The sequence below is a fragment of the Opisthocomus hoazin genome, chromosome 1, assembly GCF_030867145.1.
Source record: "Opisthocomus hoazin isolate bOpiHoa1 chromosome 1, bOpiHoa1.hap1, whole genome shotgun sequence".
Taxonomy (NCBI): Eukaryota; Metazoa; Chordata; class Aves; order Opisthocomiformes; family Opisthocomidae; genus Opisthocomus; species Opisthocomus hoazin.
Genome location: NC_134414.1, coordinates 29,718,630 through 29,742,846, shown reverse-complemented (window position 1 = coordinate 29,742,846; position 24,217 = coordinate 29,718,630). Strand labels below are relative to the sequence as shown.

At 36.0% G+C, this 24,217-nt stretch overlaps 1 protein-coding gene across 5 annotated transcripts in view; it reads right to left on the bottom strand.

The window, feature by feature from the left end:
* Positions 1 to 24,217, bottom strand: part of NBEA (neurobeachin) — a 544,466-nt gene that overhangs the window by 397,106 nt on the left and 123,143 nt on the right. For all 5 annotated transcript variants that reach the window (XM_075420361.1, XM_075420351.1, XM_075420371.1 and 2 more), the window contains exons 6-9: positions 20,957 to 21,083; positions 13,167 to 13,286; positions 7,012 to 7,158; positions 328 to 525 (exon numbers count right to left, since the gene is read on the bottom strand). In XM_075420361.1, the coding sequence (XP_075276476.1) occupies positions 328 to 525; positions 7,012 to 7,158; positions 13,167 to 13,286; positions 20,957 to 21,083 (592 nt within the window). The remainder of the gene's footprint in view (positions 1 to 327; positions 526 to 7,011; positions 7,159 to 13,166; positions 13,287 to 20,956; positions 21,084 to 24,217) is intronic.

Below are 24,217 nucleotides of genomic sequence, written 5' to 3'. Positions count from 1 at the left end.
ATTAAGTGCAAACTAAATCAGATTTATTTTCACTTATTTTCACTACTAGTGTTTCAATTATAATCACTATACTTAAAGACAAACACGAAACAGAACTTCAGTATCATGGCAAACTGTGCCTTATGGTATGAAGTAAATATTCCTTAAGAAAGAAATAAATATTTTCATACTCTAGAAGTTAGAAAAGAAAGAACAGTTCAAGTGGTAGGTAAGAGCTGAAATAATACAAAATAACAATCTCTTTGTACACTAGCACACAAATCCTCGTATTACCAAAATGATGTTGAACTAACAGTTATCACAGAACATCCATTTAGTAGCACAAACCTGAAGCATAAGAGCATGGGGGGAGTGTACAAAAATTGAAGGATTTTCCTTTGGTGAGGATTCAAGGCATAGCTGAGCATCAGTAGCCTTCGCATTATAAGTAAAAGCAATGCTACTAGCAAGTTTCCCATCATATAGCACTTGTTTATGGTGCTCAGCCAGATGAATGTCACTCTCAGATTTAAATTTGAATGTGCTCTGAGAAAAAAAAGAGAAAATGTTTTAAAATATAAATATTTTAGACAACATCCTTGCCACAAAATGTGCATAAAATACATTGGACTTGAGAGGGAGATAGAAAGTGCTAAACTATGTTTCTATTTGCCAGTAGTTTAATGCTACTGAACAATGAGACAATTTTTTCTATTTACTCCACATCAACTTGTCAACATAATATTTGGTGTTTTATGCAGTATTATTTCTCTCTCCTTTCAGCATCAGTGTTAACAAGCTTCAGAAGTAACTATCTGGAAATAATGTGTCATATTAAACAGCTATAAATATGTTAAAATACAAAATTGAGCACACAATGTATTAAAAATAAAGAACAAATTCAATGCCTTGTATTTTAGTTTACATAAAGTCAAACTAGAATATAGGCTCCTATACCATCTTCATTAAAACTTATACTTCATTAACAGTCAAAAGTATATATAAACAAGTCACTTGCATTAAAAAAAATCCAAATAAGAATATAAATGCCACATTTCAAGTTAATGATTCTCAAACTCAAAGCTTTTACAAAGGAAGACTGAAAATTTCTATTATTCTTAAACATACCATGATTCATATATGATCTAAAACTAGTTTTTCTGTCAACACTGCTAAATCAATCAAGCACAGGAAGATAGATTTCTGCGTTTCTCCAAAGCACTGACAGATTTACTTGGCACATAACTACTTTTGCATGTAACAATCTTTTGACAGTGGCAAAAAGATAACTGGCAGTAGCATACAGTGCTGTACTGATACAATTAAAGCAAATTAGTTAGATATGGCCACCATTTAATTAATGCAATATATAAAAAAAGTTATATTTCTAAAATCTTACTCAGTTTAAAATAATTTGTTGCTGAGGTTAATTGTGAATCATTTTGCTTGTTTTCACTGCATATAGCCCTCACAATTCTCTTTATACTTTTGGTCCTACCATATCTTTCCCTCCCTCCCCCCACATGGTAAGAAATCATATAACATGAAACTATTGAAAGTACTTTCACTAGGGGTTTCGTTATCCAGGCTAGAAGAATTAAAACAGGCAACTTACAGGCTATCAGCTGCCCTTTCCAAACAAATTACAGGTTCCTACCAGTTATGCAAACTCATAAAATCCATCCAGCTCAGCTTCTGCAGAGCTTGTAAGGCTGTTGGAAACCCTCACGAAATTCCTTGTTTACAGCCAGGATGGGAAAGCGCATTCGCGCAAGTGACTGACACACAGCAATATAAGGTCTTGTGACAAGCATCCATTTGTATGTGGGTTGTAAGATTGATGTAGACTGAATCGACTGGGCACATGATTGCAGCTGTGGCAGAACCCTTGGAGCAGATGCGTCAGGCAGAAGGGAGGCAGCAATGCCATGCTGCAAATGTATGAGATGCAGGCACCATAACAGAGAATGCAAGTAGGAAGGGCAAAAGTAAGTGAATGGGAGGTCAGTGGTTTAATCTACATTTGGTAAAGAAGGATAATGCTGTCTTTAGCTGCATTAGGAGGAGTGCTGCCAGCAGGTCAAGCGAGGTGATCCTTCCTCTCTACTCAGCACTGGTGAGGACACACCTGGTGTTGTAGGCTCCCTAGTACAAGAGAGCCATGGACTTACTGGAGAGAGTCCAATGAAGGGCCACTAAAATCACAAAGCAACTGGAGCATCCCTCCTATGAGGAAAAGCGGAGAGAGCTGTGACTGTTCAGCCTGCAGAAAAGAAACCTCAGGGGAGATCTCACCAATGTGTATAAATATGTGAAGGGAAGGTGCAAAAAAGATGGAGCCAGGCTCTTCTCAGAGGTGCCCAGTGACTGGACGAGAGGCAGTGTGCACAAAGTGAAAGATAGGAGGCTCCCTCTGAACATCAGGAAATCCTTTTTCACTGTGAGGATGACCGAGCATTAGCACAGGTTGCCCATAAAGGTGGTAGAGTCTCTACCACTGGATATACTTGAAAGCTGTCTGGACATGGTCCTGGACAACTAGCTCCAGGTGGCCCTGCTTGAGCAGGGGGGGTGGACCAGATAACCTCCAGAGGTCTCTTCCAACAACCTCAACTATTCTGTGATTCTGTGATTTGCACTGGGGTTAGGAGTCCATTTTGTAGGGAAATTCCCAGTGATCCCCACTTGCTGCTCTGTTCACACCGCAAAGCTGTTCAGAACCAAAGAGGCTTCCTTTCACCTGAAACTGAAATGGCCTCCAACTGGTGGCAGTCATTCAGCCAAAGGATCAGACTAAAACCAGTCTGAAGCAAAAACCCAAAATACACACACTGTGGGTATTCAGCCCTCAGCACCAAACGTTTTAATCTAGAAATGTGTTCTTATTGTGCCACACTGCTTACTCCAGTAGAAAAACCCAGCGAATGAGTATTATGCTTAGAGCTTGAGAGTTGGCTCTCTGTTGATATGGCTGGCTACATCTCACTTATCAGGAAATGACTGCTACAGATTACAGATTTGTACTGAGGAAGGAGATGATGTATTTCTCCCCAGAGGGCATTTTTAACTATACAGATAAATCTCTGTGCACTGTCTGCAGAGACAGAAATAATTTAGTGATTTCATTGATTTCCAAAGATACCTGCATTCTACATGCACTATATTTTGATGCTTTACTACAAGAAAACACTTCTTACCCAGAAAATTTTTCATGCCTCTATGCTTTGTCAGACTGCAAAGCTCAGAATGTTTTATCTCTATATAGTTTTTTATAACTTTGCCATTTTAAATATGTCAGTGTTTCAACACAAAATCTGTATCATTTCACCACCATGAGATTCTGCAACTTTCTAAACTGTGTGAGTTAAAATAAAATCAGGTTCGTAAACAAATTCTGGCATTATTCTACCTACTAGTTTTCAATGTTTACTATGCCTCAAGAATTTATCAGAGACCATTGTTTGACAGTCAAGCACAAATAAGTTATGAATCAATATAATACTGTCTCATATTTTTTTGAGAAAACCAGGAATTAAAGGGACTTTCTGCCATCAAAGCCTAACAAAAGTGATCATAAACTGGAAATGCTAGTCTCCTACCCAAAAGATTATTGTAACAGAATGAGAAGAGAGGCTACAAATTCTGATATATAATACTCCTTTACTACTAACACTGATCTACTGAAAGAGAAAAGAAATTCAGTATATACATACTGTACTGGGGACTTGGGAAAATCCAGAACCACAGGAGGATACCAGAGGCTGTCAAGCGTGTAAGCTTAAATTACAAATTGTTAGTTACTGGTCACTAAAGGAATGCAACTTTGAGACTTGGTACAATCAGTGTGAGGGCATAAAGACAGCAAAAAAGAGCCTTAGATTGAACATATTCTATATGTGGTAAAAATATATACAGGACCCATAAAGAAGGTATCAAGGATAGCTGCTGCTCCTACAGGAAGAGGAGAGGGAACAGAGAGAGCTGAGAATTACTCCAGCATTGTCTATTCCAGTAAAAGAAGCTGTGCTTGATCAGGACCACTAAACATCAGCAGCTTTCCCTTTCCTTCAACAGCAAGAGTGCTGCTTTTTCATTTACCATTTGCCCCATCTTGCTATTGTAGGTTCAGTGGCCACACACAGAATATTATTTTGTAGTATATTTTACAATCAGGTTAAGCAAATTTGAATTTTCAAGAGCATTTTGTGTGAGTTTGTATGTGTATGCATTAATGCATTTTTACTCCAACCTTCAAACACAACTAAAAGATCGATATCGCAGCACCACTCAAGAGCAAAGTCAGATGCAGCAACTTATGGAATAATCCGATAACTCACTTTGAAATGTGTATGGGAGGGTTAAGACGAGTGGCGCAGACTTAACAGGGCTATTAGGGAAGGACTTTGTTGAAACGTCCCTTTATAAACAGCACCAAACCCTGCTATCAGATGCATCTCTTCCTCCAACATTACCTTCCTTGCCCTTCTATTCTGTGTTTATCAGCCCCTCAAGATCACAGCTGAGACACGCTTCTCTCTCTTCTCTGCTGCCTGGGAACAATGACGGGTAGTAGAAAAAGCACAGTGAGACCAAGGATGCTGCTCTCATTTCGATTTTCTTTCTGCAACCTCTAGCAACTGAAAGTGTCAACATAGTAAGTAAAAGTCCTGTAGGGTAGCTGAATGAGAGGCAAAATCACAGTCTCTTGTCATGAACAAAGTAGGTAGAGTGTTAAATAAGGGATGGTCACTGTTCCTAAAGAATGAAAATCCTGGGATATAGTGGACTAAAGGAGGAATTGTAAATCAATAGAACTACCACAGACAGTCATAGGAAAGAAAAAACATCTATATGAAGACATTCTCCAAAAATTCTGAAGTATTTTGAATAATTCTCCTTTGGAAGAATAGCTTTGGCACAACAGGAGTACACAATGCATCTAGAACAGCTGCTCTTTTGGAAAAGTTGAACAGTTGATTCTCCCAGTTGGCTGACAGTACCAACAATTAGAATGAACAGAACATGTAATGAACTACTCAAGAAAGTTTTTGAAAGGTCAGTTTGAATCAGCAAGTCAGGTAAGAGTTATAATGTGATCTCTAATGTCCAGCAATTTGAGCTACTGAGGCTCCCCTAGACTATGAAATACCACACTGAAGTGTTCTGAAATGATGGACCTTTGCACCCACAGAGAATCTGAAAGAATTTACAGAAATTAACTTAACTGAGACATGAAAGAGGCAAGCTTTGACTGAAAGCCACAGTCAGTGCCCTAAGATCTATAAATTATAGGACACAATTCTATTTTTGGTTGTGGGTAGGTCTTGAGTTGGAAGAGGGTGAGAAAAAAGGATTCTGATTTGTCTTATTGTGTGGAAATAAGGAAGTTAGAGAAAGAAATTATGTTATTTCTGGAGTCCTGTTCTAGGAACCTGCTCTTTTAAACTGCTATAAGGAAGATATATTTTCAGATTCTCAGACAAGGAAGGAAGCTGCTTTAGAGAGGAAGGAGGCATTAACTGTGCTGGGAACATGACCTAAATCTAAAAGCATGATATACCAAAGAAAAATATCCCCAAAGTATTACATTTCAACTAACTGACATTTCACAAAAATCTGTAAGGGGCTACAGGTGTGAAGAAATGTAGTTCAATGGAAGCCGCTGAATCAAGCAAGGTAATTTGACAACACTCTAATAAGGTTAGTGCAGTAACTACTGGAAACACCATTTAGCATGAGAGCATGTGTGCCTTATGAACCCCTTCAACACTCATGAAATATTACATAACAATTTTCACGTCTTGAAACAAATGAAAGCATTATTCCTATGTAACATCACTTCATTGTGCTGCTGCAAACCCAGGAACTTCATAAATTCATAAAGATTTACTACACGTATTATGAAGAAGTATAAGGTTACATTACTTTTTTTGTACAACCAAGAAAAACATTTGCAGAAATATTTGTTCAAACAAAATACAGTATTAAGACTGGAATAAAGTACTCCTTGTTTGCACAGGTGATACACTTCTCTTGACTGACTGAACAGTACTAGCTTCAAGGCAGGTTTTTCTACCGTAACACACTTCCTCTTCTTCAAGTAACCCTAACATCTATTCCAGTATTCATACTGCATACATACCATAAAGATATTTTCAGCTGTCACTGTCATTCAAGGGTTAGCTGTCATTAAATGATTTAGAGCAATCATTTTCAGCACAGTAAATTAATATTATTAGAATCTAAATGTTGATTTTTATTTTCTATATTTTACAGTTTTTATTATCAGAGTGTATGATATCTGCTAAAAAACTGAAAGTTTACTTCAGATGATACTGCAAATTTCACAAATCAGAAAAAGAAAACCTGGGAATAATTGATGGTAGATATTGAACAGTATTCAGCTGGGTTCAAGCCTTCTCCACTGGGCAGTTTCTGCAGACTTCTGCAAAGCATCTGCGTTGCTTTTCTTGATGAAATACACAGCCATTCCAAGACATTCCAACACATAATAACTGTTTATACTAGGGATCCAAGTTTATGTATGCACCACGAATTTGTCTAAACTGTCCCCTAAATGTCACTGGCAATGTAGGAGTAAAAAGTTCAACTTTACTTCAGCAGAACTGTTTGAAACCATGTATGTGAACAGAATTGGTTTATTACGCCTTTTTGAATGTTAACCTGCATTAACTAAGATTTTAAAGATGAACAGTAGAGAAGAAAGATATTCCCCTGGTATTCAGTACACCAAATACAAAACTGCTGTAATAGGATTATGACAGAAAGTCATAAATTTCACATACAAACATGTTCCAGCTACTCTTTAAATAAATGATTTGCATCTTTCAAAAAGCCAGTGGAAATTAAGGTTAGTTAGGAAACTTGAAGAAATGTTCTTCTTTTGCTGAAAACAAATCACACAGGTCTGCATGATGCTAAGAGGAATATCTACCCTCCTACATATCTTCCAACTACATCTATCAATTATTTTATTTTTCCAGTTTTACATTCCTTGAGATCCGTTATTACCTTATATCCAGGTCCTAACTGATGTATTGCAAAAATCTGTGCTGGGTTGAGTGCTTCAGTGAATACATATACTGCTCCAAGTTGGCCACAGAACACTCTGTTAGCATCAGCAGTCTCCGAAGAGCCAAGAAAACATTTATCATAGCTCTGTATCAGAAAGAAGCAATGTTAACAAAGTTTAGTCATATAAACTATACAATGAAGTAATATTCATGTACAGCTACTGAAGCCGAAAAATAAAGGGAGACTAATTATGAAAATAAATCAATCATTTATTATTTCATACCTGATTCCCTGCAGTGAAGAACTTCATTTTGCATATCATAGCATTAATTGTATTGCGGGTCAGTATTACAATGCTGTTATGACTGGCTGCTAGGGTTTGTTTTTTATTAATTGTTCGACATACAACAGAGAAAATTAGAAAAGTACATTCAAGTACCAAACAACCTTCCTTATTGCCTTCTAGGAAACACAAAAGCTTTGAAGTTCCTTGTAATTATAATCGGAACTCCCACTGCTAATGCACACGAGCACATGTGGAAATGCACTCTCCTTTCACTGTTGTGCTAACATAGCTAAACATTGTTAGCAGAAAAAAAAAATATGATTTTTTTCTAGTTTGCAGCTGGTGCACAGTCTTCCTCTGTGCCCACAGCCTATACTGATTTGGTTTGAACTTAAACTCCTCTTCCGTCTTCTTCCACAGTCACAAGAGTTGCTTTTTTCCATTCTTCCTTCCAGCAACTATTCCTCTGCACAAAGGTCTTCTGCAGTTCTCCATCTGCCCATTTCCTATTATTTCAGATTTGAAGTGGGGTTTTGTTGCTTTTTCCCCCCCAAAAAAAAATTATTTTGCAAGAATTAGGTTAATTTCTTCTGATGCTTCCAAGAAAAAAGGCTTTCAGATGAAACAAAGTTTAGAATGTAACTGTCTAGAATAAAGATCTGGGGAATTAGAAAACAAGATGCAGCACAAGAGAACAACACCTGAAGCACAAGGCTATCCTCTCAGTTTCCTTGAGTCACATATACTTTACTTAATGGAAACAAGGATCAAGCGTCACTTTTAGAGATGAATCTGCAAACCAGTAGAATCTGCATTAGAAAGTCTGCTTTTTCACCTTGCTTGGCTGCTGAGTTTAACCCTGAGAAAAACTTCTGTTAGTCTGGAGAATGGAAGCAAATACGGTGAACTGCTACAGCAACTGATCTAGGTGGATCAGCTATTAACAAGGAAAAGGGGACTCTGTCTAAAGAGTTAGAAGGAAGTCAAAGATCTGGAGCTCAGCTTTGCAATGAGGTGAGATAAGAGGCATCCAGGATTTTATCCCTGATTTATCCTCCTTTTGACCAAATACCTCTTACATTTTTCCCTTGGAATTTCTAAATTTTTTTTACAATTATTCTGGACAAAACTAAAAAAATTCTGAAAAAAAACTACATCAAAATTGGTTTACAAAGTCATATCCAGGATGCACAGTGCAGAAGGTGGGCTGAGTCCACTCTGACTACTGGCAAATCTAATGGTGAAACTTAACAATATTCAGTTCACCGAAGCCTTGCTCAGCCTTGAAGGCTTTACTGACACCTGTGCCACTAATGTCAAAAAGTGTTAAGTCAATTCATGTTGAGCAATTGCCATTCTTAATGCTTATTTGAGGAATTTGTCTGAGCTACTGATGTCACGCTTTTTGCTGGTTTATACTTACAAATTCCGACACATACATTCCTGCCTATTACAAGGGGATTTTCTGGATTCTTCTAGTTAGCCTTAATTCTACAACATCCATTTTAGCTCTCAATGGATTCTGAGTTTTACATATAATTACATTCTAGGTCCGTTAACCTGTAGTAATCTCCAGTTCTGTCTTTTTTTCATTCTTACCAGATTACGCTTTCCTAATTTCTGATGCTTCATTCTGGATTAGATGTTTCCATTATTTTTAATTGGAGGGTAAGGCTAACTCCTGATCCTCTGGCAAATTTTATTCACTTCTGTTCCACATGCCAAACAATCTGTAAACCTGATTTATCTATTTATTTATTTAAAAATCAGCACCCTACACTCGTAGTGCATTTGGTCTTCCTCAACTATCTCACATTTGCACAGCTTAAAACCCGACGGACACAAATTGATCCAAGTTTGTGCAACTATTTCTGTACATTTCTGGTAATATGTCACTAATGACACCAAGATGAGGTGATTGATAGATCTGCTTCATTCAGTGCCTTGGTCTGAATCCTCCTATTTTATTTACAGAAAAAATTCAAACTCTTGGGACTTATGGACTTTGTTACTTAAGGACATAATTTTATCCTTAATATTCTTGAGGTTTATAAGCCCTCTTTCAAATACAACCCAAGTGCTACTGACGTCATCAAGCTGTTGGCTTTTCACCACTTATGTCAACTTTTAAACCCTTCTACAATTTCCTTATTCTACAACGGAAATGCACTGTACTGTGGAAGATGTCAGGACATCATCAAGTTTATATTCATCCAGCTACCTAACAAGTATCTTCCACCAATCCTCCGTATCCCCATATTCTACACCTCAAAGAGAAGTTACTTCCCATAACTGGGGAGAATTCCTAATCTAACAGCTGTAATAGCCAAACTCTTCCAATTTAACTTTCATCTTAAAGTGTACTTGATCTCTTATAAAAAATTCACTCCATAAGGCTGATCGTGACTACTGACCAGCAAGCAATTGCACACATTTTATTATGCTATACCCTGTCATGCATTTCACTTAATCTTTTTGTCATAATTTCTAGCTATATGTATTCCTTGGAATATAAACTCAATGAGTTATTTACCACTAGCTACTGTATCTGGTGTAGCACCCTAACACAATGAATCTCAGCATTGGTATGGTTTTTATATTTCATTAAATAGCAATAATGGAGGTGGAGCCAAAATGGCTCAGTGGTAACAGTATATCAGCAGCATTCACAATAGAAATGGCTATACAAAGAATTTTACAGTGTCTTCCCCTTTTTCATCCACACTCATATCCTCCAACATTTCGGCTGAACATTGTACAACATTATTAATACATGTAGTACCCCTCAATAAAACGAAAAATCTTGAAGAAGTTTTGAGTGATTTAGAGTTTTGCGCATACGACACATTTTGCAAATCCCTAGATGAAAACATGCCTATTAAGACAACACACATTTGTGAAGAATATGATTGTGAAGCCTTAATGACTACTGCATGTCATATGCTATATCTCACTGCCCATATTACAGAAACAGTTCAGAACCCAGTGATTTCAGGGCTGTGTATAAATGAGAATGAATTAAAAGAAACCCAAGAAAAAAAAAATATTAAAAATGAAAAAAAAGCATCTTTCTAAACTTTCACCCTTTTTGTCATCTGCATCTTTACTTCAGTGTCTTTGAGGGTACATATGAAAATTGTAGACTGAGGTATTCTTCAGTTCTTTTGTGGATACAAGAGGTAAATTTCAGATATTGAAAAAAAGGTCATAAAATATAAGCATTGCAAAGCAAGATCAATCTGGGAAAAAAAAATAAAATAAGTTCACAGTCTCTACCAAGAAAAAACCTATGCTTAAAAAAAAAATTCAACTCTGTCCCCTAATATTAAACTCAATAATGCAAATCTAATTAATGTTTTATTAATCTACAAAAAATTTAATCTTAATGCATTTTGTTCAGTGGTAGCTTCGACACAGTGAGCAACTGAAAAATCTCGTCTTCATTATATTTAATGTTTTAAACACTACATCTCTATTATCTCTCAGTGTTCTCTTAAATGAAAAGACTGAAAAGAGTAAGATGCACTTAGTCAACAATATGCAACTCCTGTTCCCTTCTCAGTTTTCACTATCTGTTTTTGAATCTGTACTATTAAATCTATCACTATAATCTACATATATAGTTACGCATGATATATGATTTAAAGAAAGAATAACGATTTCCGACTTGCATAGTATGCACGCACTCCTCTATTTTCCTTTCGATGCATTTTACACACACTATTGCATTCATACACCTTTCCTGATTTTCTCCTACTTTCTATTCTATTTCCTACTTCTGATACAACAGGTTTTTGTTATTAAAAAGCAGAGAGCTAATGATAACTCGTCTCTTTCATAACTTAGTCTATTCTACAGTAGACAAAACAAAACCTTAGCAGAAACTTAAAAGACTTATACGAAAACATCTAAAGCTTGGTAAACCAATCCCACCTTAAGAGAAGATTGTACTTCTGTAACACGAGAAAGTACAAAGGAATACTGTGAAGAAAACATGAATAGAAGGAGCATCTCTTCCTGCTAATCATTTACGATTAAGGATTACAAATTCCCCACGCTGTGTAACTAGTAACTCAGCCCAGATCCTCTGAGACCTCAGCTGGCTTTTCAGTCATCAAATTGTCACCTATAACAAAAATGCTTATACTACCAAGGAGAAACCATGCTCTGCAAAAACTGAAAGGCTTGCCTTTTCTTGCAAGTAGAAATGCTACCAAAAAAACCAAGAATGATGATCAGAAGCTTCAGCAAGCACATGCCCCCTACTTTAATTAACATGTAATATTTAAACTCTCTCTTTCAAATCCAACTTTGCCTTTAGAAATTAGCAAAAGACAGTTAATTTCCTTAAGTAGAAAAGAGCTTCCTTATCCTATACAGGCAGTCAGAAACAACTGAGAATTCTATTATAAATAAGAGATAACAAAAGCGTAGCAAGCTGATGAGCACCTCTGAAAGTTTAGCACAGCTTTAGCTGGAGACAAGCACAAGAGAATCATTTTGTCTGCCCTCCCCATCCAAAATGCTGGGCCAGAAGGAGTGACTAATTCCTTCATCATTAGGTGTAGACTCTCAAACCTTCCAAAGTAGAAGGAATGAAACAGGAGCTCAAAAAAGGTATTTTGAAACTTATAGAGATTTCATTAAAAGAATTTAAATATAGGAAATATGAAAATGGATGCATATCCTATAAGAATATACTGTTAATTTGAACTCAGTCCAATTAACCAATACAGGTGTACTTACACGCTATCTTCTGCAGGTAAAAATGACTGGTTCCTGCCTCAGGGACAAGCAGATGCAAGATCACTGTCTTTGCTCTGAGCTGACTAATGATATGAAACTGTACGTCTTTCAATATCTTTTAAGTAGTTTGGATGGCAAATATGCGAAAGTTTAATACCAAAGAAAATTGCTCAATATTTCAGGGATGCAATTTTGTAGCAATTAATTTGCTAACAATATTAATTAAATATTAATGCCTTAATACTTAGTACAGTGTTTTTAATATTGGTCAACCGCCTATTTAGTAATGTCAAGTCAAACAATAAAAAGCAAAATACACTTGTTACTGCGAGACAGATTTAAGACTTTATACTTTGCTTAATACAATAAATCTCTTGACACTTCTCCATGCTTCCGTTTTCTAGCTTTTACTTTTTGTCTCTCTTATCTGTCTTGTTGGTTTAAAACTCTAAACTCGGCATAAAAGAAATGATGTCTTACTATACTTTTACAGTGCTTAAAACAATATGACTCTGATTATAGTTCAGGCTACTCAGTTCTACTGAAATTAAAAAAGCTACTTAAAATTTAATGTTCAATAACACAAAAAGCACAGAAATCTTTTAACCATTAACAAATATTGCCTCTTGAATCCAACGCAGAACTTAAATGTGATACAAAAATGAGTACTTTTGCATACATTGACAGTATGCATAGTCATCAGCAGAATGAATCAGTGCTTCTTAAGGACTTTTCTCAAGTTAAATCTGTAGCTCTACCACAATTTTTTCTGCGAAAAAAGCAAGGCATTACCCCACTGTTATCAATGTCCTCTATACAGTATCACATATTAAAAATACTAGCTATAACATTCTCTCCAAAAAAGATCTCTGAAAATTTCATAAAATAGCTATGCAAAACACAGCAAAAAAAATCCTCAATCTTCTAAAAATATTAATATATAAAATCAATAACAATACATTTTATTAAGTATATAACTAAGGAAGATTAAAGGAGAAAGTTAAAAAAAAGACAGAAAATTTTCAAGGATCTAGAGAAAACATATACAGTACTTTTTTTTTTCTTTTTCAATTTACTTCAAAATGAAAATCTATGAGAAAGGAATAAAATAAGATCTTACATCATTCGTGTTAACATGCCAGGCCATGTCACCATAGGATACCAGCTGACCATTCACATAACATCGTATTTCACTGTTTCTCCAGCGATTATAGATGTGTACAATGCTTATCATGTACCACTGGAAAGACATGGAAAATCAGTATATAGTGGCAGTTTTTGTACTATAAAACACAAAGATAAAGAATGGCATTAAAAATAAGTAACCAGTCTCGTAAAGTTCTACAAACAGATGAAATCCTGCAAACTCATAAAATTACCAGTCAAGTCAGTGGAACTTCAAGTCTAGACAGTAGAACTGTGCCTAAATGTAATGATGCACCTACCTGCATCCCTTTATGGGATTAGAGCCAAAAATGCATACATACAATTAAAACATTGAATACACTTCCATTCCTGAAAGTGTAATTTAATTTAAACACTATACACTGTAACACGAAGCATAACTGAGTTCTGATGGGAAATTCAGTTCTATGTGCACTTACCTGAAGAAATTAAGATCACTTATCTCTGCCTTTTCATCATAGCTCTCTGTCAGAGATTATTAAACAAAAAGAAAAAATTCACAAAAGCAAATTTTACAGCCCAGTTTAAGACATCATCCTGATTGCTTCATATGATTTTCTTCCTCTGTTCTTTACCATTCCACTAATTTTTCAATTTTTGGACAACAGTCATATCACTAAAAATGCATTATACAATCAAACAGAGAAAGCACCACAGTAAAACACTTCTAACTACAACAATAGTGATCTTTCAAATAATCCATTCAACAGGAATCAGTATGTCCATGATGAGTAAGTTCAAGAAGAAAACCCTAGGTTTCCTTCAAAACCAAACCTCTAAACTCACCTAAGACTAGGAATGGAAATTTAATCTTTAAGATCTGCAAATCAACTCACACTTTAACTATAATCAGTGTCTGTATTATTTCAAAATATATACAAACCAGACGAAAATGGACATACTGGAGAAAGTCCAGAATGGGTCACAAAGAGGATTAAGTGATTAAAGCCTCTGACACATGAGGAGAGGTAGAGATACGGGTCTGTTTAGCCTGGAGAAGAGAAGGCTCAGGGGGATCTTATCCATGTGTATAAATACTTGATGGGCAGGGGATAAAGAAGATGAAGCCGGAGACTTCTCACTAGTATCCAGTGACAGGACAAGAGGCAATGGACACAAATCGAAATAAGGGAAACTCCACTTCAACATATATAAGAAGGGCGATAGTCAGCAGTAAGGATGGTCAAACACTAGCACAGGTTGCTCAGAGAAACTGTGGAGTCTCCTTGCTTGGAGATATTCAAAACCTAACTGGACAACATCCAGAGCAACCTGATCTAGGCATCCCTTCTTTGAACAGGGGGTGAAACTATACTGTCTCAACACATCCCCCTCCAATCTTATTATCTGTGAAAAAGCCAGCTCATCTGCCTTGAAAACAACATTTTGTACTTTAGTAATTTGGAATAGTAATTTACAATTTACTTATCTTCCCTCTCTTGGTATCTGTTTCAATTATTATATTTTGATTTTTATGTTCAGCTAAGTCTCTTTTTTTGAAAGCAGAGAACTTCTGCACCCCTTGGGGTATTATTTTAATAAGTCACTTGGTGACTCTCTCCCTGAGGTGGAGTAAGTAGATACAGAGCCTACTGATATAAAAATCTGCCTCTCTGCCTCAGAGAAAGCAAAAGCAAAACAGTTTTCACATGTTGATTTTAAAATCTGACAAAGCACAGAACTACAAATTAGAAAAGCATGCAGCAAAATACATTTTGACAATAATCGTTGCAGTAGTCCTTGAATTGAGCTGTATTCTGCTACATAGCTGTAGTATCTATACAAACTAGAACACAGATATTTCTCCACATTTGTTTCCAGGCCTTTAAAAATACATTATCATTTTCCCCCCCTAAAATCTATAGTTAACGGAAGGGGAAAAAAACCCTACCAATCATTCAACAGTACATAAAAGTACTTCACTTCTTGGATATCCAAGTAAATAGATTTATTGGTTAATACTAGATTAAGGACATACTGCTACAGCTTTGCCTTCTGAAATCACGTGTGGCCAGTCTAATTCTCTTTTTTTTTAAGCAAGAATGAACAAGTATTTTTTGTAGGCTACTCTCCCTCGCCCCAAAAAATAAAAAAAACCCCACAACTCAATAAGCATACATTGTTCCCCATTTTGTACGCAGATTCTATTTCATAAAGGAACACCCATCTTAAATTCAACAAAATATTCACAACTCAAAGTCTAGAAGCTTAACTGGTGACTATGCTAATCAGAAACGAAGGGCAAACCGCATGACTAGAGCTCTGCTTTCATCAACACTTCTTTTCCAAAGCTTGCACACCAACTAACATAAATCTCTTAAAAGAAAAATTCGCCTGTTCTCTCTCCTACAAAGGTTAAATTACCAATAATCTCCACTAAATGATAATGATTTTAAATGCTTTCATCCCAACAGAAGGTGTTCTGTGCAAAAGTACTATTCAAAGTGGTAAGTTTTATAACTGTTTACTCATTTTCCAGTTCTAATATTTTTGTATCAGAAATCAGCTCACAACCATAAGCCTCAAGTTTTATCCATTTGTCTTGTACCTGTGATTTTTGCTTTACAGTGCTTAAGAGCATTTTTGACAACATACCTGTTTGTAAGACTGTCCCTGTGTGTAGCTTAAGCTTAGTAGATGACTCCTTCATTTGGAAATAAATAGTTCATTGCTTTTGTTGAAACACTCTCCATCAGGAACTAATATGAGCAATGCTATCTTGGGAGAGCTTTGGCGTCCATGTCAAACTTTAGGAAAATTATATAATCCACTTCTTATAGCCTCTTTTATTTCCCCATATTAACCACCGTTCAAGCACATGCAGCTTCTTTTAGTCCAAGTCTCCTTTCACACAAGTTTTTTGAATCTTTAGCATCACCACTATGTCAGAGCAGTACCTATGTCTGTTACTCTGACCCACAAGGCAAGCTCTACAAAAACCATCAAGCTTTTTTTGAATACACGTGCCTGTACACATGCGCATGCATGCACAGTCTATACCAGCTCGTTATCATAACTAATCCAGCAAAAAAAATGCTCCCTTGACTCCTGCATTTGAATTAACTACATTTACATTTTAAACCGTAATTTGTTTTTAGCCAGGCAAGTATTCAAGTATTTAAAAGGGATTTTTGTGTCCTATTTGTCACTAGTATCAATCTAGATAAAATGAGTAACATAGGTTTTCAAAGCTAGTTCCTAAAATAGAGGACGACAAACTCCACCGAGTTAAGTCCATAATGCATTCTCATCGACAAGAAAATAAAGGTCCTTCTGAGATTCCTGCTTGTGCACTTGATTCATATCCTTCCATCCCTGTATTTTAACATATAAATTCTCTTATCAAATGACAGCATAATTTCTTTAAGACTTTCAGAGGAGTATAATTCCTACAGTTCTTTGGGAATCCACACAGCGTGTACCAACTGGCTCACAAACCTGTCCTTCTACACAGTAGGAATCCTTCAAATAACTGAACAGAAGTGGTGGACAAGACTTCCAGTGCAATATTGCACTGCTTTGCCCCCAGTATGTTTATCTATGTGTTTTCTAATCCTTCCTTTCCATTCTTCTAGCTTCTACCCCATTTTGATGGTTAAAAAATCAGGCATGATAATATGCAATTCTAAAAATAAGAAAAGCCTTTTTCTAAACTTTTGTATCATCTTCCATCACCCATTTGTTTGACAAAATAGATTATATATAATCATTAAAAATTTGGCAGATGTCTTATTCAAATTTATTTTGAACTTGGGGGTGCATCCTGTGCAGTCCTGCAACTAATTACTCTCTCTACTACTGATTTTTACACCGCTTCTACTGACACTGCAATTTGAGACGCTTCCTCTGACCCAATCCCATTGACTTGTCTTGTAGTAAACCATGATGCAACTAATTGATTTAGCTTTTTTGTTATGACATTATATTCTTCAAGGGCTCCTATTAAGCCTTACTCATCTAACTGCCCCTATGGACTGGAAAAAAAAATTGAATTATCATTTTACACATAATTTGCCATAATTTATATTTTTCTAAGAATTCTTCATTTTGATACAACTTCTGCTTTCTGAACAAATTCTTTTTACTTACAATGTTTTCTACTTTGCTATTTATCTGTGCTCAGGTACCTCTGAGGGGCTTTTAAACTTTCTATTGGATTTTTTTTGACTAATTGTATATTTGCTTTTAGCCTTTTGTATGTTTGGATTTAAGCAATTTCTCTAGCACTGTCAAACACTTCCATCTTTTAACTGCTCCTTTTTTTTTTCCTAAGGAGTGAAGGCATTTTTTTGCAGTTCCTTTCAAAACAGAAACAGAAATCCTACATATCCAGACATATTCTGCATTTTTCAAGACAAAGTCAAGCAAAAGTCAACCTCCGAGGTCTCTAAAAGTTTCAAAAAGAAATAAATCCAAATGCTTGTTATTTAACAGTTTGAACTCTCATCCCAGTAAGATGCCACCCAGTTTATAGCAAAGTAATGTAAGCTAATGTAAGCTTCTTCATATTAGTATGCTTTCTGATCTTCCCCAGTTCACCACAGACGCTATAACCTTCCTTGTGGCTAACAATTTAAGCTGAATAGTATAGTTTTCCTACTTAAGTTAATGATTTTCAGTGCGCAGCAACTCTGTTATTTATTGTTACAATGAATTTATATGTCTCATCAGGTTAAATCTTAATCACAGGACATCACTCCTCTATTGGCAAGACCTGCCCCACTGTCACTTTTAAGCTCAATTTGAAACGAGTGCCCACTGATGGTCAACAAAGCTTCTCATACTCCTATTATGTTAATAACCTCATTTAAAATAGACTTTCCAGTTTCACCTTTATTTTTCTAGATATGTAGAAGCAAGCATATATGTGTGTCTCATAATTTCCTATTACCTATGTCTCACTTATGTGAATGTTCTTCGCTGATGTTGTACGGGCATTTTATTGATTTCTCTCCTATTCTGTCTCTCAGGACATGGTTTTCAGACCATACTACTACACAATGAACCAAACCAAGTTGTATAATCTCACACACAATTTTTCTTCAATGTTTAGTTGAAAAATTACCTTTTTTTTTTATTTTCAAAGTCAGTAATACAATTTTAAGTTCATCCTATTGTCCCCTTCCCTATATAATTTTCTCCAAAATGCACCAAGATCATGCCTCTCTGCTGTATCAAGAGCTTCCTTAGGTAGTATTCCAAGACATTTCAGATAACAGGCTGTCTATTGTTTTATACTGCTGAAAACTTTCAATCTTAATCACCCACTGCTAAGTAAGTCATATTCCTACTCCATTGCACAGGACAAGCAGAGAGATAAGGCATCACACATGAAGCACTTCCAAAATGTGGAATTTCTTTCAGTCTATACTACTATTAGTAAAGGTCTTCAGGATTAGAAACACTGAAAATAAGTTGTTTGCTCTTGACTACAGTGTTTTCCTGTTCATACTTACATAAGGCTTGATGCTGAGGCTGGAACTCAAGGGAGGAAAAATTACTAGGGGTTACTAACACACAAAAATATCACTTTGGAGTCCCCAAAAGCAGTATAGACATATTAAATGCAGCACTGTCAAAGCTAGTTTAGCTCTGTTGAGAGGTCAGTCTCCTATACTACACTCACATTTTCTATTTGGGAATATTGTCACCAAATTTCTCCATATATTTTATAAATACTTGCTTTTGTAATGTTGTTAAAATACACTAATTAAAACCTAAAATTACCACGATGCATCTTAAAGTTTTAAATTAAGATTACATATTATTCTGTCAATGGTGTCATTTGACACAGTTAACAGTGGGAAGATTCTCACATGAACATAGTATCTTTCTGATCTGCCTACACAAAGCTTTTGACCAGGTGGCTTGAATATATAATTTTACTGTGATTCAACAAAAAATATTTAAAAAACCATTATCCAGAAGTTTAATGCGCATGGTGTTTCTGGCAAAAGCTACTGCTGAAATGTTTATATCTGGAAGCAAATGGCTAGAAAATAGTACATCTGATGACAAAAATCACACTTCTCCGCTTAGCATTTGGACAGTAAGCTGCTTTTTAAATGGGTACACATTTTTTTAATACACATCTCTATACATCCAATGCTCGGAGAGTGGAACCAATGTAATACCTAAATAACATGAATAAAACCAACCTACATGTTAAACAGGATGTGTTTTGACTTGTTAGAGACAGGAATTGTATTTGACAAGTTTTCTTCCATTCATTACATGTTATGTACCTTCCCACATACATCTACACACAAGTTACTAATGGAAAAAAAAGTATCACACGAAACCACTTGCAATTATATTCTAGAAGATTTATTTCAAATACTGTCTAATCTGACATACGACCCAAAGTGTACGAAGCACGATCTTTGAGAAATATAGAACTGGCATGGAAGTTATATTTGGATATACTTCTGCAGATCAGAAGATTATGATTTGAAACTGATATTCATCTAATGCGATATACATGTACTAGTATTAAAGATTTAACTGTCTTAAGTAGAATAGCAAGAGCTAAAATTTTCCAGGGATGGCATGAAGGAAACTAGTCATTCATAATAAAAATTATGAAAATAGTATCTTGTTAAATACGAAAGACTGCCTCTTCATCAACAAGAAGTAAAAAAATGATCAGCTAGATCCCAAAAGCTAGTTATTAATAACATAACCCAAATCTAAAAATTCCATTTGTTCCTGGGTTAAGCATTTATCAGTAGCATCAGACATGCTACTTGAAAAGAGCTCTTTTCTGGCTATAAAACTAAAAATTTGCAAAACAGAATTGATTCATTACAATACACTCAGCAGTTATGTGTTTATAAGACTTTATACATCCCTGAGTAATATGCTAGAAAAAGATATTATTATGTTTTAAAAAACACAAATTACCTCAAAGCTACATGACAAAATTAGAATCAGTGATTTTGAATCACAAATACATACCAAACAAAATAGTAGAACATAAAGCCGGTAAGTGAACAATGGCATTCCCTCCCTAAGAGACTGGCTTCTAAAAACAAAATAAGCGCTGAAAATCAATATGCAAATTCTAAGGCCATAAACCCAGAAATTAGCTTCACAGCAAAATATATACAAGGCTGTTACCAATGACAAACACATAATGCTCGTTGTACAGAAAAGTCAATGCTTCAGTCAGCTAACTGAAATATTGAAGCCAGCAGAATCATTGGTCACTTAGGACTACTTGGCACAGAGTAGAAATGAACAATAATAAGACCTAGAGAAATAATCAAGATTTACTATGAAAAATGAGAAATCCCAAAACACCACTGACACAGAAAAAAGTTCAGAGCCTTGTATCTCCCAGCAACAGATAAGGAAATTCCAGCATTGCCAGCAAAATTGTTCCAAAGTTACGCAGTACAGAATTTTCAGAAATGATGGCCTTTTAAAAATAAAATACAACCATTTTACAAATACTCAAAATTCTTTGTCTGAAGCTAATTAAACAGTATTTTTAAAAACAAGCTGACTTCATAGAAGTGTCACTTTATAAATTATTAAATTTTTTTAATTGATTCTCATCTGCAACTAACATAAAACTTTGCATGACCAACAGAAAAGCTATTTATAAATAAGAAATTATAGATTATTAACACTTTGGCACTCAAGGGATTTTAGCAATTCTTCCCAGAAGCACTTTGTCACATTTTCAATATTATTCTTTATTGTCAATACCACTTTGCTTACCTTGCGTGGCTGAAAGTCATATTTCACACAGTGCTGGAAACCTTTGCCTTTTGACTTCAGTGATGTAACTATTAAGCAGTTGCCAACAAAATGAGCAGAATACCCAACACCTTTGCTAGTGCGGAAACTGAAAAGAAAGAATTATTCATGAAATCGGAAAAAGGGGAATTATCGTGTAATAAAACAAGGTCCAAACACTACTTCAAATTGCCATGAGAAAGAAAAGAAATTAGCATCTGGAGTGGTGAACGTCATTTCCTTTATACCTTCTCTTCCCACCATCCCTTTGGGGAGAGCGGCTAACCTCCATCGCTAACTTGATTCCAAGCTACAAAAATCTACTACATTTACTAAAGAGTCTACTAAAAAATCAGTACTTTTTTTTTGTAATAAACATCCAAGATGGTAAATATTGTATCTGTCAGGTTTTTCCCTCAGTTTCCTAAATCATCCTCATTTAAAATAACACATCTAATGTAAGTGGTAAAGAAAAATCTATCACAGAATAAATGTGAGACGCATAGCACTTTTACAGGGTTGGGAGAACAATGCGGCTGGTATGACACACCAGGTTGGATTCAAGGTAATTACTATGCACAAGAATTCTTTATTTTTCAAGACTTCTGATTTAGTTAAGCTAATGATATATGAAGCTTTAACAATCTGAGTTGTGGTTTTATTTTCATTTGTCAAATTGATAAAGGACTGCAATTTTAACAAAGTAAGTTTAGTAAGGGTTTCCAGCTTTGCTGTGACAAATATCATAAAGACAGATAATGCAGAAAGCTCATACATTTCTCTACATATATTTGAAAATAAAAGAACTGTAAAGAGAAATTCTAGACTTCTTAAAAGACATTTTGGAAAGGCAGCTGGTGGAAATTCATGAATGACATTACACAGAGCATTTTTAAAAGGTAAGTCCATATCTACAGGTATGTCACTCATTCCCTTTGAAAAAGCTAAGTACAGTAAAGAGAAGTCTCCTATCATTAATATGGAGCACACATTATAAAGCTTTTAGTCTATTTTTTTTAATCTTGTTACCAATCAGGTTGCAAAAATAACCAGTGGCTGAAATACAAGGTCTAAATGGTGAACTTCATCCATAAATTCTGAAATTAAGCTTTTCAAGTATAACAAAAAAAATGACTAATTTTGAACAGTTGTACATACTGCTGTAGCCCTCTAATTAACACCTTCTCATTTTCTTAATGTAGGCAACTTACAAAATAATTTCATATTTTTACAATAATGATGTTTTAAATTATTTCATTGTTGTAACATTTTCATCAGACACTTTTACTAGGTTTTTCATAATGAGATTAAGAGGTGAGGGGCACATGCAAATACTTTGTTCAGAACTCACCTTACTTAATATCTGCTGAAATTCTACATCCTTCATCTACCCTACTATATAATCTTGATACAAATATGCAGAAAAATTGCATGGTTAGAGACCTAATTCCATCTTCAGACACTTACAGCTCAATCCGTATGTGTACATCAATGAAGGAAAGAATCAGATTTTCATCTTTCCTCATTGTCAAAAACATAGCCGATAAACCACGACCTTCTGAAAAAAACAAGGACCTTACAAGACAGGTGCTGTGACTAGGCCCTTAGGTGACCAGAGCTTAGATGTTCTTCTCCTGTGAGGAAATTTTTAAAGCAGATCAAAATGAGACATCCACATTCTCAAATTCTACAAAGCCACATATGCTATAATTAGAATACTTGTATTAAATGTGAAAAACAAAGCGATCAGGCTAAACAGAATAGGAGTAACAACATCTATAGATGACTCCTCTTCACCTCAATGGGTCCTTGCACAGAGGTCCTTACTTCCAGTCTTGATTTCAGTCATGTTAGGAGTTGCAGCATACTGTGAACCTTCTGAATAATGTGAACCTCGTGAGGTTCAACAAGGCCAACAGCAGAGTCCTGCATATGTGCTGGGGGAACCCTCATTATCAGTACAGGCTGGGGGATGAAGGGATTGAGAGCAGCCATGAGGAGAAGGACTTCGGGATACTGGTGGATGAAAACCTGGACATCAGTCACCAATGTGCACTCGCAGCCCCGAAGGCCAACCGTATCCTGGGCTGCATCAAGAGAAGCGTGGCCAGCAGGTCAAGGGAGGTAATCCTGCCCTTCTACTCTGCTCTGGTGAGACCCCACCTGGAGTCCTGTGTCCAGTTCTGGAGCCCTCAGCACAGGAAAGACATGGACCTGTTGGAGCAGGTCCAGAGGAGGGCCACAAAAATGATCTGAGGGCTGGGGCACCACTACTGTGAGGACAGGCTGACAGAGTTGGGGCTGCTCAGCCTGGAGAAGAGAAGGCTGCAGGGAGGCCTTATTGCAGCCTTTCAGAACTTAAAAGGGGCTTATAAGAAAGATGGGGACAAACTTTTTAGCAAGGCCTGCTGTGACAGGACAAGAAGTAACGGTTTTATACTAAGGGAGGGTAGATTTACACTAGATATAAGGAATAAATTGGTTACTATGAGGGTGGTGAAACACTGGAACAGGTTGCCTAGAGAAGTGGTAGATGCCCCATTCCTGGAAACATTCAAGGTCAGGTTGGACGGGGCTCTGAGTAACTTGCTCTAGCTGAAGATATTCCTGCTCACTACAGCAGGATTGGACTAGATGACTTTTAAAGGCCCTTTCCAACCCAAACTATACTATGATTCTATGACTATGCTTCATGATCTCTGGTCATCAAGGTGGTTCTGTTGGCCTTGAGGCATGTCTTGGTTTGCTCTTTCCCTTTAGCAACCTGTTCAGGTGCTTCAGAAGCTTTATTTTCTCAAATTCAGTCTGTGGTTTCCTCATTCTTCTACCTGCCACTATACGTCGTATACAATTCTATCTTTCCTCAAGCTGCTGTGCTGGAAAGAAGCATTATTCCCTGTCATAGCCCTTTGTACAGGCTTCCACACAATCCTCCTTGCAAAAAAAGGGCTCTCTTCTAACAAACCTAAAAAATCCTTTCTAAATAAACCTAAGATATAATCTAAGAATGAAGACAAAAATTACATACTGTCCATCACCACTGACCTCAACGGTGAAGACAATTTATAATACTGCCATTCTTCTATGTCTTTTAACAACTAATTTTAACAAGGATCATTTCAATGATCTGGTTTCCACAATGACCCCATAGGCAGCTATACCCCACAACAAAAGGAGCAGTGAACAGCCTCATGGGAGAACATTACTCATATACATACAGAACCTGCAGTACCCCTATACACA